Raw genomic sequence first — 15,510 nt, forward strand, 5'->3', positions numbered from 1 at the left:
ATCTTGTAAGATGTGTGTGCAAACTTCTTTGGGAACCCAGGGGCGGAAACAAGCCCTGTCTAGGCAAGTCAGGGAGGGCTTCCCAGGGGACCTCACAGTGCTAATGGGCCTTATAAAGGATAACTTGCAGCTCAGCGAGGGGGAGGACAGGAGGGGAGGGGACCAGGTGTCCTCCAGGTGGGACATGCTGGGCTTGGAGAAGAAAGAGAGTAGTCCTGGGAGGCGGGCACTTAGAGTGCATCATGGGTGAGCGTGGGAGATGAGGCTGGAAAAAACGTAGAGAGGAAAATTCCATAGGGCCTTTTATGCCTCACGCTAAAGAGTCTGGATCTTATCCCATAGAAAATAAGGACCCAGTGACAAAAGTCACCTGTTTAAATTTGCCTTCCATCTCAAAGGGATATCTTTTTAAAGAGAATTTAAGCCGGACTTTATAAAACTAAGGCTTCACATTATTAAATTTTTAAGTTCCATCATTTTTAAAAGAGGAGCATTTTGCCTTCATAAACCAAAGAGTAAAGAGGGTGAGTCAGATCAAGCCTGGAAAACAAGTGAAGGCCAGATCCTCAGATGGGTTCCCGCAAAGCAGACCCCGAGATGCCCTTTGCAGGCAGGAAGCATCAGTAAGCCCCTGTGAACCTCACCTGCAGGGAATGACAGAGCAGGAATGGGCAGAGAAAAAAGTTGGGCTGTGACGCGGCCGCATCACAGGGAGCACTGGAGCTGGGATGGCCCAGCAGAGCTGTTCCAAATTAGGATGAAAGGACAGGGCCTTTAAACCCCCAGTGTAACCAGTCAGTGGATGCAGGCTGCCCCCAGTAAGGGCTGTGACCTCAGGCAAGATGCAGGCACTTCTGGGGGAGGGAGTGGGGGATACATTGATTGTGTCAGGTTGTTCCTAAAAACCCAGCCACTCACATGAGGTATGTTTCATAAGCTCAAGCGAGAAAAACCAAAAAGCTTAGGTATTTTATAAAAAGAAAAATTAGGTGAACCTGAGAAAATCACGAGAATACAGAGATTACTACAGAAGTTATAAAATGTGACCGAGGTACAAGGACTATTAGATCAAAGCAACAGAGAAAGAGGCAAGAAACAGTCCCACACATATAGGCCCTGAATGTTAGATATCCTGCTGAAATCAATTTCATTTTCAGCCATACCTCACGCTATATACAAAAATCAATTTCAGATTAAAAAAATTTGACTCAGCTCCAACAAAAGAGTGAGAAAGTGGGTTGAGTAATTAATTGCTTGGGTGACCTTTTTCTCTTTGGAAAGAAATTGTTCTGGGCTTGGGGACAAGCATCTAGTCCTGTTCCTTCTTTGTTTCTGGCCAGCAAGAGGAAACACCAGAGAATAGGGAGAGAGGTGAAGGCAGTTTGGGGTCTTCATGCTATTTGATAAAGCCAATAATTCAACGTCAGCCAAGCAAGAAGAAAAGCCATAGAAATCCCACTGTTTGCAAGAAAGCCTCAGAAGCTGTGAGCCACGGGCTGTCCGGGGGCCTGCTGTTCAGTAGCCCTCGACGTCGGTGGAAGGAAAGGTTTTTCCTGTAGCAAAATAGAATCCTGGGTTTAGCTAAATAACAATTGATAAAATGAAGACAGCTTTTTATTTTCTTTTCTGTCATGTTACATATGGTAATTTTGTGAGTAGGTAAATATCTTATACTGTTGTTTTTAAAAGTGATTTATTCATAGACAAAGAAATATGGAACTCATTAATGACAAATTGTGAGCCGTGGGCGGAGGGCTGGTTTTGCTACTCCCACCATTTGCGTGAGAAGCTGTGTGAATATGAATGAAGAGGCAATGAAGGGTGAGGGGAGAGCCAGGGCTGATGCAGAAGCCTCCACGGGGAGATTATGTCAAACCTCAAAGTTTTCTCTTTTAAACTGATTTCCCAGCCCACTCTGGGGCCCCCACCACTTAGGCTGCTTTCCTCCTCTCACCCCCTGAATAGAAGCTTCTTGAGGCGGGGGCTCTGTGTGAGCTCTGGGGCTCCTGCTACACTTTGCAGAATGCATACATCATAGATAGTTGCTGATGGTTGGAATGAAGGAACCGTCTGCAGCTTCATAGGACAAGGGCAGGGAACAGCAGGAAGGAGGCTGTGGCTCGGGGAGCTTGTCATCCTACTAGAAGTACATGTCAGAACGGGGTTCACAGCCTGGGCTTGGGTGACCCCAAAGTTAGTGCTCTTTGTATGTCACCTGTGGTTGTCAACTTTGTCACACCCCAGGTATGCCTGGAGGATGGACACACTTTGCAGTGCAGTTCTGACCCAGTGCAATTGGGGAGCTAGCACAGACTTCACAGGTTGAGGGCACAGTCCTCCACAAGACACCCTTCCTCAGAGTTCCCAGGCCACCCACACTTCTGACCAACTGGCTACAAATTTAGGGGTTCCCACTACCTCAGTTTCAATAATTTGCTAGAATGACTCACAAAACTCAGGACAATTAAAATTTTATTATAAAGGATACAAATAGGAACCAGCCAAATGAAGAGACACATAGGGTGAGTTCTAGGAGGGTCCCAAACATGACGTTTCTGTGTTCTTAGGACATGTCACCCTCCAGCTAACATTACCAACCAGGTACCTCCCCCAGCTTCAGTGTCTAGAGTTTTTATTGGGGTTTAATGATGTAGACATAATTGATTTATTGATTGTTGATTGATTGTGTCATTGGCCGTGTAATTTGACTCAATCTCCAGCCCTCCTTGTCTCCCTGGAGGCCAGACTGATATCATGTGACTCAAAGCTCCAAACCTCTAATCACATGGTTGATCTTTCCAATAAGGCCAGCCCCCATCATGAGACTACCTAAGGGCCCACCATGAGTTACCTCATCACCATAAACCTCGGTGGTGAGGTTCGGTCCAAGGTACCCATCAGGAACAATAAAGACACTCTTATCACTTAGGAAATTCCAAGCATTCAGAGGCTCCCTTCCCAGAAGCAAGGACAAAGACCAGCCAAGTTCTTTCCTGTATAACATCCTGTCATCAGTAACCAGCAGGGTGATGGCGATGGTGGGTGGAGTAGCCATTTGGTAAAGCTCCATCTCCCCAGGAACTTCAGGTTTGCTCCTCCAGGAAGAAGCTCCTCTGCAACCCAATAAAAAGTCCCTTCAGTACCAGGCAGCCTCCCAAGAATGCATTGCATGTTTAGAAAATCCCCAGATTTTTCCTTACCTGAAACTGAAATCAATCTTCCTTTGAAAATCTGTTGGATGAAGAGTCTCTTAATGCATTTCCACCCCAAGGATCTAGAGTTAACCTTATCCCAACATCCCTACGGCAGAAATTTGTTGCTTTTTAGCAGGAAACCTAGAAAAAATTTGGCATAAATGATGCCCTGGAGAGTTTCACAAGCCACAGACCAAAGAGCTAGATTCAGTCAGGCCCCTCTCAGAGGCTCTGAGTGGAAGAGAAGCTGAAAAGCCCCATCTAGCCTGGCAAAAATTTTATTTGTCCATTTGATATGGTGCCTTTACTTCTCATATGGCTGGGAGTCTCCCTCACCAGGGTCTCTCTTCATTTTGAAATTATTTCAAACTTATAAAAAAAGTTGAAAAAACAGTCCAAAGAACTCCCATATCACCTTCACCCAGATTCCCCAATTGTTCAAATGTATCACTTGCCGTATGTAGTAGCTCTAGCTCTTGAGAAACACACATACAATATGCCCACTATCATTATTCTCTTTCTGAATTATTTGAAAGCAAGTTGCAGCAATACTGCTCCACCACTGAAAAGACTCCAGTGTTGGGCTTCCCTGGTGGCGCAGTGGTTGAGAGTCCGCCTGCCGATGCAGGGGACACGGGTTCATGCCCCGGTCCGGGAAGATCCCACATGCTGCGGAGCGGCTGGGCCCGTGAGCCATGGCCGCTGAGCCTGCGCATCCGAAGCCTGTGCTCCGCAACGGGAGAGACCACAACAGTGAGAGACCCGTGTACCGAAAAAAAAAAAAAAGACTCCAGTGTTTATTTCCCCATACAAGTACACTCTCCAACAGAGCTATACTGTGACCATCTAAATCAGGAAATCACCATTGCTACAAACAGCTCTACCATCCAAAACATAGAGCCCATTCAGATTTTACCAACTGTACCTACAATGTCTCTTTTTCCTGTCTGGTCCAGGAACACACATTGCATTGCGTTGTCATGTCTCTTTGGTCTCCTCCAATCTGGAAGAGTTTCTCAGTCTGAAAGAGTACAGACCTTTTGTTCTATCAATTTCTGAGGAGACCCCTCACCCAGGTCTCATGACTAGACTCATCATGAACTCTTAGCAGGGATATCTCAGAAATGATGCTATACCCTTCTCAGTGTATCAAGGTGGGGGGCATGTCCTGTTTACCTTGTTCTAACACTGGTCATGTTAACTTTGATGACCTGGTCATTTGTGTCTGCCAGGTTTTCCTTTGTATTTGATTAGTGTCTGAAAGGAGATACACTAAGACTATGTCAATGTCCTATTCATCATCAGACCTCCACCCTCCAGTTTTATCATCCATTGATGAACCAACCGACACTGAGTTTGTTGCCAAATGGTGTTTTTCTATTTCCATCCTTTCTTCTACATTTACTAGTTAGCAATCTCCTGGAAAGAAGAGCATCCTCTTCTCCCCCATTTAGTTATCTATCTGTTCTAGATTCTATTTTATTCAGTGGATGCAATCCATTCCTACCATTATAGACTTCAATGCTTAGGTTCTCCCAGACTTGGCCCGTGCCAGCCCCTTTAAGCTGATACTGCTTCCTTGTTATATGTCTCCAACATTCTCTAAACACTTCCTTTTTTCTAGCACAAAAAAGATATTCCAGACTCATCTTGTACCTTCTTTGCCCCAGCCCTGGAATCAGCCATTTCTCCAAGGAACCCTAGATCTGTTTAGTGGAGAAGGGTATTTGGAAAGTAAGACTGGGTGCCTGGTATGCACTTGACTATCAGGGTGTCATTGGTCCTAGGCTTTCTCAGTAAACAAACCTCTCTCTCTCTCTCTCTCACCAGGAGCTCTCACCAATGCTTTTAATTCCAGCTCCTCACCTAAGGTTCCTCTCTATTCTTCCTTTCTCTATATTTCAAATACTTTCTCCAACAGTAAGAAACCTATTTCCCATTATCCTCAATATATTGACTCCTTTGCTCAATCCACCTGTATGTAACCAATTTCCTAACCACTCCAGACCTCTCCACCCTTGGCCCCACCTCCTCCTTTGATCCGCTCCTGGCTCTGCAGCCACTGCCAACCCCTCAGCCTCACTAATTTGACCCCTGGGCAAACCACCACCTCCAAGGGAAGGAAGAAAGAAAAGGAGATAAAAAGGTAGCAGAAGAGGAAAGCAGAGTTTTGTTTTGTATTTCCAATCTTTCTTTGTTTTTACAAAAGCACCAGAATCTATAAGAGATTGCTGTGTTAAAATAATGCTAAGGTTTTTCGAGTGTTTACCTTGTGCCAAGTTCTGTCTTAAGGGGTTTTATCTAATTTAATCCTCGTAAGACCATTCAAAATAGATACTGCTATTTTCCCCACGTCACAGATGAGAAAACTGAATGCAGAGAGCTTAAATATGTTGTCCAAGGACAACTAGCTACGTGGTGGTGGGTGGATGGAGCACTTGTAGAAGTTCGACACCAGGGCTTGTACTTCTGGCTGTTGCTGTGTTGCATGATGGCTGCCTGTGACTTGAAGGGAGCTCCCTGCTCCCCAACCCTCTCCCATCTGCAGAGAAGACAGATTTGTTCATTAACATACCACATAGATTTCAAAAACGGTGTAGCTTGGCTGGACTAATCTTCCCACATAGAATAATGATAAAATCTGGACAAAATAAAAAATCAAATTCTCTTGAAGATTCTGGAGAGAGACCGCAGCAAAGCAGAAGGAAAATCTGCTCTTGAGAGGTGAACTGAAGAGAACAAAATCTTCAAATTTGTGGCTTTTGCCTAATGGCACTTTCCAATCTGGGAGAGGCTGGAAGGGCAGAAAGCAGCAGCCTTACAGGTTTGAGGTGTAAGAGGATAGAACTTGGGGCTGGCAGAGTAGCCAGAAGATTGAGGAAAGTCCTGGAAAACAGGGAGCCACAGAGAGGGTGAATACCAAAATAGAAAATTTAATTTAATTTTTTTTTAATTTACAGAAGTATCATAAATTTAGCAAAAGAATAAATTAGGAATAAATTTAACAAAGACCTGTACAACGTATACACTAGAAACTACAAATCATTGCTGACAAACATTAAAGATGAGCAAAATAAGTGGAAAGATATACCATGTGTGAAGATTGGAAGACTCAGTGCTGTTAAGATGCCAGTTCTCCCTCGCTAAGCTATAGATGTAACACAGTCTCAATCATAATTCAGCAAACATTTTAAATAGAAAGTGACAAACTGATTCAAAAATGTATATGGAAATGCAGAGACCCAGAATAGCACAATAATCTTGGGGAGGAAATGGTGGAAGGCTTACGCTGTTTGACTTCAAGATCTCCTCGAAAGCTACAGTAATGCAGACAGCATGGTGCTGGCATAGTGCAGACACAGATCAATAGAACAGAACTGAGAGTCCAGAAATAGACCTAAACTTATATGGCCAATTGATTTTGACAAAGACAACAAGATAATTCAATTGGGAAATGAAGGTCAACAACCGATGTTGAATAACCATAGATCTTTATGAGAAAAAAAATGTATTTTGACCCCTACCTCACACCATACACAAAAGTTAATTCAAGATCAATCACAGAGCTAAAGGTGAACGTTAAAACTATGAAGCTTATAAAAGAAAAGAGAATATCTTCATGATTTGGAGGCAGGCAAAGATTTCTTAGACAGGATGCAAAAAGCACTAACTGTAAAAGAACATTTTGATAAATGAGACTTTATCAAAAGATGCAGTTAAGGAAATAAATAACAGGCACAGTACAGACCTAGAGAAGATATTCATAAAACATATACAGAGTACTTTAAGCTAGAATGTATAAGGATCTCCTACTTCAATAAACACACACACACACACACTCACACCCAAACACAAAGTGGGCAAAGAATTTAAACAAGTACTTCACAAAGGAAGACATATTAATGGTCAATAAGCAGATGAAAAAGTGCTCAATATTGTTAGTCACCAGGAAAATGCAAATTAAAAGCTCAATGAGATTCTATGCATACCCACTAAAATGACTAATATTAAAAAGACTTATATAACACCAAATGTTGGTAAGGAGGTGGTGTAATGGAAATCTCATATATCACAGTGGAAATATAAAATAGAATAATCTTGGCAATTTCTTACAAAGTTAAACATTTATCTACCTTTCACCTAGTCATTCCTCTCCTAGGTATTTGTCCAAAGGAAATGACAACATACATACACAAAAAGACTTGTACATTAATGTTCATAGTAATTTTATTTACAATAGCCCAAAATGAGAAATAGCCCAGGTATTTAGCAACAGGGGAATGAATAATATATACTAAATGATTCCATTTATATGAAGTTCTACAACAGGCAAAACTAAGTAAAAGTGGGAGGAAAAAATCATTGCCTAGAATTGGAGGTGGGAATGTGCATAAAGTTTGACTGAAAAGGGATATGAGGGAACTTTCTGGGGATCTGGAAGTCTCTTAATTGGTATGTGGGTTGCACAGGTGTATTCATGTGTCAAATTGTATAGCTAAAATTTGCGTGTTTAAATTAATATAAATTTCTCTGTAAAAGAAGAACTGTAAAAATTGATGATAGTTGAGTGATGGTTAGGGAGTAGATGGTGTTGTAGAGGAGGCAAGATGGCAGAATGTTAGTAATTGTTGAAGCTGGGCGATGTGTACATGGGGGTTTTTTATACTATTCTACTGACTTCTGTTTTCTTCATATATATTTGAAATTTTCAATAATCACAGGGGTCCCAGTTCTGGGGAAATCAGACTTTAGTTATATAAGTTTCAACTTGGGTAGGGAAGTCTCTAAGTTTAAAAACACCAGAGCCTGGGACTCCAGTTTGGGAGTCTGTATGGAACTGACATGGGGGCTCTGGATGGCCAAGTGGACAGAGAAGTACAGAGGGTGAGTGGTAAGAGAAATGGGTGGAAATAATGACAAAATGGTCAACTTCACAGTCTTGAACTCTTCCTATTGTCTGTGTCCCTCTCACTGTAGGTACCATTGATCACAGCCTTCTTCCTCATCCCAGGACTGAAGTTCTGATTCCTGTGCTGATTTGTTACCGCAGATAACATCTGCATTTTGTGCCTCAGTTTCCATCTCAGAGCAATACTTGACTTCTCTGATGGGCATTTGCTTTCCTAATGGGGAAGGGATTTTTCAAGCTTAGAGTCTTTTAGCTTCACAACTCCATAGAGTTAAAGAGGGCTGACAGGGCTTCCCTGGTGGCGCAGTGGTTGAGAGTCTGTCTGCCGATGCAGGGGACATGGGTTCGTGCCCCGGTCTGGGAAGATCCCACATGCCGCGGAGCGGCTAGGCCCATGAGCCATGGCCACTGGGCCTGTGCATCTGGAGCCTGTGCTCAACAACGAGAGAGGCCACAACAGTGAGAGGTCCGCGTACCACAAAAAAAAAAAAAAAAAAGGAGGGCTGACAGGAGGCAGAACTGGACTAAGACATTGAGTGCACAGGCTGAAGAAGAACTTGGTGCTCTTTCAAAACAGTACTTTTTAAGTATTAGTTGGACATTTTATTAGTGAAAATAAGAAGAAACTGATTTTCTTCTAAGAAAAATGGTATAGCTTTCTTTTTGTTCCAATTAAGGAATTGATTATATTTGATTTACTACATTAGACAACTTCTTGGGAGATGTAACAAAAACTTAAAATTTAAATAATCCGGGGTCACTGTTCTTTCTGATCAGACAGCAACCCACCCTGCATTGTTCTGCCTTCGGGCTGGTTGTATATAGGCTAGGTGGCATGCATTGCAAAGATACTCAACAGAGATTAGACAGTGCTTGTGAGTTTTTTAATTTGCCTTTGAGGGTACTTTTTGCTCCATCAGCAGTGGGCTTGATTCACCAGTTACGCATGGAACCACATGAGAAACCCGAATTAAAGTGAAACCAATGTGATTTCAGAACTAGACAGGACCTTATAGATGATGGGTTTCCAGGCAGCTGCCAATGGACCCCCTCTTAATCCAGCTCTGGCTCTAGGCCAGGAAGCTATGGCATCAGGCTGTGGGGCAGGTTGGCTTCTGGTCAAGAAAGCAGGACTAAGGAGAGCACCTAATTTCTTGTCAACACTCTATTTCCAGTGGCCATGCTTCTTGTGTGCGAATTGTGCCATTTAATCCTTAACGCAAGTCCTGTCCTTCTATCTTGCCCAGCCCACCTTCCCATTAAGCAGCTTGGTCTACTACAAGTCCTCAGAGTCCAGTGGCTCAGGGTTCAAAATCCCAGCTTAATTCCATGAGCTGTGTGACCTCCCTCAGTTTCCTCATCCGCCAAATGGGGATGTGACACCTGCTCCCCTGTGTTGCACAGATTCAATGAAACAATGCATGCACGGTGCCCAGAAGTGCCTACTGCAGACGCTCAGTAATGCTGGCTGAATTGGGAACCATTCAGAGGCTCCTCCTTACACAGCGGATGCTGGGTTTGATTGGTTTGGTTGGAATGAAATACAGAAGCACAGAATCCATGTTCTTTGTCTCACTGCATTTTCCCCTTGGCTTCTCCTGTCTCCTCTCAGTTCCTCCATCTCTGTGTCATTTTGCCAACTTGTCCATTCATCACGTAGAGCCTACTGTGTACCACGCCTTACACTAAGTGCTAGCGAATCAGTGTTGAATACAACGTTAAGTCAGAATCCCACCCTAGAGAATCACACCTCCAGGGCCTGCATGAGGACTGTGGGGGCCTAGCAGGGGCACCCCTGAGTCATGCCCCCTCTCTTCTCCTCTGTAGGAGGTCATCACCTCCATCCTGCTGAGCGGGCGGATCGGGCCCAACATCCAGCTGGCGGACTGCTACGGGCTGAGGCTGAAGCACATGAAGTCGGATGAGATCCACTGGCTGCACCCGCAGATGACGGTGGGCGAGGTGCAGGACAAGTACGAGTGTCTACACATGGAAGCTGAGTGGAGGTAGGAGAGGAGCCCCGTGCTCTCAAATGGGCGGGGGGCGGTAAGTGTGGAGTGAGAGGAGACCCTGGGAGGTCCTTTCTTGGAGCCCTTCCCAACCTCTGAGAATATTCTAGAACATCGCAGTGGCATTTTAGGTTGGTCCTTCTGCAGCGTCCAATGCATCTGTTTGCTAAGAGCTAATATGGGCTCACAGCACATCCCCATCCCAAGACAGATATCTAGGCACAGCCCTAAACAGGATGCCGTTGGCACTCTGGAGAAGGAAGAACAGAAGTGCGGGGAAGAAGGAGAGCCAGGCCAAGGGCTGGGCTGTGAACCTAAGGTAAACAGCTGCCAGCAGAGGGAGAAGATGGAGAGTCAGGACTAGCACTGACCCCCACGTGCTGGCCAGCCACCCCTCTGACCTTCGTGGTCCTCCAACCAACCACAGAGGAAGGAAAGAGGAGCAAGTCCCGAATGGGAAGCCAGGAGCTCCACGGGCAGCTCCTGGCATGACCAGCTTCCCTGTGTCAACCAGAGAGTCTGAATTTCCTGTCCCAGGTATGACCTTCAAATTCGCTACCTGCCAGAGGACTTCATGGAGAGCCTGAAAGAAGACAGGACCACACTGCTTTATTTTTACCAACAGGTAAAAGTATTTTATCTTGTGGTCCCCATGGTCATATGACCATCCTCTCTTGGGGAGATGGAGAGACAAAGCTTAGATTTCGGAGGTCCCATTCCAGGAAACTTCTCTCGGGGACATTCCTTGGTCCCTGGTCAGCTGTCCAACCCGGGTTCCCTCACAGCTAAGGGTTGGCTAACCCCACCGCATGGGCACAGCTCCTCTTGGACTTGCCTCGTGGCTTTTCCTAGTGCTCAGGAGACCTGGCTGGGGAAGCAGGCAGAGCAGGTCCAAAGAGGAGGCAATAGTCTTAGCACGCAGGCTCAGCCGACTGACACAACTGGTATCTACCCAGCTCTACCGCTTCCTAACCTGGTATCCCTCGGGACTTGATTTACCTGCATGAGGCTGTTTCTTCTTCTGTAAAATTGGGATGATAGTAAGAATACCTACTTTACAGGGTTCATGTGAAGACCTAATGATAGCACTAGCAGTGTGCTGGTAAACCAGCTCTCTGATTTGTAGCACTTGCCAATTTCCATGGTGTAAATACTCCCATCGTGGTCTACTTCAAAGTACCAATATTTCAACCAGCTTGCAAAATTTTGGAAAACTTAATAACTGGCTTCCATGAGCTGTTTAGAGCTGCTCACCACACCCATGGCTCTAATGCACGTGACGTGCCCAGAACGGGACCCGGCAGGGAGTGAGTGCCGGGTACAGGGAGCTGCCATCATTGTTTTCTGCCTGGCCTTAGCCGCCTCCTACACCTCCCTCCTGGTTCACTAGAGACCAAGCCAGACTTCTCTTCTACAGTGGATGACATCTGTCACCACTTACCAACAAGGCTTTGGATAAATTACTGAGTCCTCCCCAAATTCCCAGCATCCTGATCTCCAAAATGAGGAGTGCGGGAGGGGAGCCTGCACTTCCTGCCCCGTGGATCCATGAAAGAATGTGCCGTGAAAGTGCTTCAGAAATCGAGGGCCTCAGCCTGAGCGGGATCACCACTGCCCAGGGCTCTTCCTGAGCCTCCCCTCCTGCCCTTCATCTCCTGCTACGTATTTGTGCATAGCTGGGGGAGCGGGGGAGAGAGAGCTCAGGGCGGCAGGATGGTGATCAAAGCACCCACCGTCTCCTGGGGCCCTGCTCATCTCAGGGAAACAGGGAACGAGGGCGGAACCTGAACTTTGGCCTTTCTCCCTGCCAGCTCCGCAATGACTACATGCAACGCTATGCCAGCAAGGTCAGCGAGGGCATGGCCCTGCAGCTGGGCTGTCTGGAGCTCAGGTATGTGGCCTCAAGGCCTCTCCAGAGTGGGTGCCTGCACCTCCCCTCCTGTACTGGGCTCTTGGCCAGCTTGGACTTTCCTCCAGCGTGGGAAGCAAGAGTGGGTATGTGAGAGCTGGAAAGGGACGAGTTGTGGCCGACAGAGGGTAAGGCCCCGAGGTGCTCAGCGTCTGGTCCTCGGGAGAGAAGTGCCAGCTCCCTCTCTGGTTGGTGTCCCCTATCTTCCTTTGGCTGCCACTGCTGCTGCCTCCAGTTTGCCTGCTTCTTCAATGTACCTGCCATCCAAGTGATCCAGTAAATGTTTCTCTGAGCACTAGGCAAGTTTCTGGGAGATATTCGAACGCTGGGATTCCATCTGTATTGTTCACTGCTGCACCCCCAGCTCCAGTAGGTGCTGATAGATATGGACAGAGTTAGTAAATCTTCCGGGGAGGCCCGTAAACTTACAGTGTTTGGGAGGTGACAAGTGTGTCTACAATTGGTCATAATACAGCAGAATGAAATAAGCACCACATAGACCTACATATAGGAGCCAGTAATCCTGCCCGAGGACATCAAGAGGAGGGGATGTGAACTGGTCCAGGAAGTAAGAGAACGATTCCCATTGGTAGATACTGGGGGGAACTGGGAGGTGGGGGAGGGTGCATTCTGGGCTCAGGGACCAGTGGAAGGAAAAGAGCAGACTGGAGGACCGTGGGAGATGAGCTTAGGGGGATGAGTTGGGGTCGAAGGTGGAAGTCTTTGAATGACAGTCTAAGAAACCTTATTCTTGGCCGTTGGGAGCACTGGGGGCAGAGGAGGAGGATGTTAAGACCGTGCTCTAGCACTTTCTCAGCCAAAGCAGCACCATTCGCTTTCACCACCCACCAGTATCCATGACCCATTCTGCCCTCTCATCACCTTTTCTGTACCCCTTGTCTGTCCTAGGACAGTGGTTCTGAAATCTGGTTGCAAATCATAGTCACCTGGGAGCTCATTAAATTAGAGATTCCCTAACCCCACCCTTGGAAACTCTGGTTTAGTAGATGTGGGTGAGACTTTGGGACATGCTTTTTTTTTTTAATTAATTAATTAATTAATTAATTAATTTATTTATTTATTTATTTAGCTGCATTGGGTCTTCGTTGCTGTGCGCGGGCTTTTCATTGTGGTGGCTCCTCTTGTTGAGGAACACGGGCTCTAGGCACACGGGCTTCAGTAGTTGTGGCTCGCGGGCTCAGTGGTTGTGGCTCGCGGGCTCTAGAGCGCAGGCTCAGTAGTTGTGGCGCACGGGCTTAGTTGCTCCGTGGCATGTGGGATCTTCCAGGAGCAGGGCTCGAACCTGTGTCCCCTGCATTGGCAGGCAGATTCTTAACCACTGCGCCACCAGGGAAGTCCCAGGACATGCATTTTTGACAGGTCTTCCAGATGATTTAGAGACAGTTAGCCTCGTATGAGGTGACGGTTCCAGGGTGAGTCTTGCCCTATCTGTGACCTTAAAAGTATAGAGAATAGGACTCTGCTGCTGCTTCTGCTAAGTTGGGGGACATTGAGGAATTCTGGCTCCCATCCTCGATCTCAGAGAGAGTGCTGAGGGGTCCCCCAGGGAGAGCCGTGGGATGGGAAGGGGGGCTTCTGAAACTGTTGGCATCTGTGACGGAACAGGTCAAGGACAGCCTCGGAGGGCTCCTCCTTGCTTTCCTACTTGGTAGCTGTCTCAACAAGCCAGGGAACACAAGGGTCCCCTGCACAGAGGAAGTCTGCACCCCTGATGCCAGTTGGAAGACAGACTACCTCGCCGCAGTTGGCAGTGGTCCTGGGAGTTGCGTGCTGCTGGTTCGGGGGCTCTCCGTGAAGTTTACCTTATTACGTGTGCCATGTATGCCTTCCAAGACCATCACAGTATTGCAACTTAAACACGCCTATCTTCTCCTCTGAAATTAGACAACTCAAAAAAGCCCACCTTTACCTTTTTGTTTGTGGATCTCATACCCAGGACTCCAGTGTCACTTTGAGACTCTGATCACAGAAGTCACTATCAAAATATCATCACTTAGTAGTAAAATAGCAGCATAGAGAAGACCCATGAGCATTCTAGTTCATGTTCTTCTTTCCTTGAATCACTCCCGAACTATTATTGGTTGTAATAATAATGACTATTATTATTTAGCACCGGGCACTGGGCTAAATACACTGGAGGACAAAGTGCGCCAACTGACGTGGCTCCATTTATAGTCTTATAAGGAATGGATAGTCTCTTGGTGTTGGCTATCTTATCAACTCAGGATTATTCCAAAACCTATGCTTGTTTTATGACAGGGATGTATTATTTCACATCTCCCCTAGCCTGATGAGCAGAGTCAGATAAATGTTCCTATTCTTACGGGCTGACCTTCGAGATACAACTTATATATTCGGGAAAGGATATGGAAAACACCTATTTTGTAAACTTCATAGATTTTCAAGCCTATAATTTTTAAAGTTGAATACAAAGCTATCCATTATCATGGACTATTTTAAAGTCAAGTTATGACTATTTCTAACCAAGAGAGACACATATATTTCTGAAAATCAGGCCATAATGCAGAATTTTCAAGGCTGTGATTTTTTTTCCTGAAAAGGTTCCAGAGTGCAGTCTACCTACATATTATGGGGAAAAGTCCTATTAACATTGTTGTGTCACCTGCCTACCGAAGATATGGTGTCTCCAGAAGAAAAAATGTATTCTTTCCTAGCTTAAAAAAGAAGCATGGGGCTTCCCTGGCGGCGCACTGGTTGAGAGTCCGCCTGCCAATGCAGGGGACGCGGGTTTGTGCCCCGGTCTGGGAAGATCCCACATGCCGCAGAGCGGCTAGGCCCGTGAGCCATGGCCGCTGAGCCTGCGCATCCGGAGCCTGTGCTCTGCAACGGGAGAGGCCACAACAGTGAGAGGCCCGCGTACCGAAAAAAAAAAAAGAAAAAGAAATATGGTATATGCACAAGATATGAGATTACCAGGATGAATGCTCAATGGACTCAATTCATAGCAAGGAGCCATTGGGCATAATGATGAAGATCAAAGGGTCTGAAGCTGGGCTGCCTGAATGTGCATCCTGGGTCCTCCACTTACTGGGCAAGTTACTTCATCTCTCTGTGCCTCAGTTCCTTCATCTGTAAAATGGGAAGGATGATAATGGTAGCAACCCTACAGGCTTGTTATGAGGAATAAATGAGTTAGCATATTTAAAGTAGTTAGAACAGTGATAGAGACAGAAGTATTCACTAGTTCTTCATTACTTGTACTCATTAATTTGTTCTCTTTACCTTTATTTTGTTGTTTATTTACTTCAGTTGACTTTATTTTTTAGAACAGTTTTAGGTTCACCGCAAAATTGAGTGGAGGGTACAGAGATTTCCCATAAACCCCTGTCCCCATCAACATCCGCCACCAGCATGGTTCATTCGTTACAACTGATGAACCTACATTTACACATAATGATTACTCGAAGCCCGTAGTTTACCCTAGGGTTCACTCTTGGTATTGTACAT

The 15,510-nt window shown here is 45.7% G+C and overlaps 1 protein-coding gene across 1 annotated transcript in view; it reads left to right on the plus strand.

Annotated features, from left to right (window-relative positions):
- Window positions 1-15,510, plus strand: part of PTK2B (protein tyrosine kinase 2 beta) — a 126,192-nt gene that overhangs the window by 79,460 nt on the left and 31,222 nt on the right. Inside the window, exons 3-5 of the mRNA XM_079706073.1 lie at window positions 9,931-10,109; window positions 10,650-10,737; window positions 11,924-12,003. Coding sequence (XP_079562199.1) covers window positions 9,931-10,109; window positions 10,650-10,737; window positions 11,924-12,003 — 347 coding nt within the window. The remainder of the gene's footprint in view (window positions 1-9,930; window positions 10,110-10,649; window positions 10,738-11,923; window positions 12,004-15,510) is intronic.

This window comes from Hyperoodon ampullatus (assembly GCF_949752795.1).
Source record: "Hyperoodon ampullatus genome assembly, chromosome: 6".
In the NCBI taxonomy this organism is placed as follows: domain Eukaryota; kingdom Metazoa; phylum Chordata; class Mammalia; order Artiodactyla; family Ziphiidae; genus Hyperoodon; species Hyperoodon ampullatus.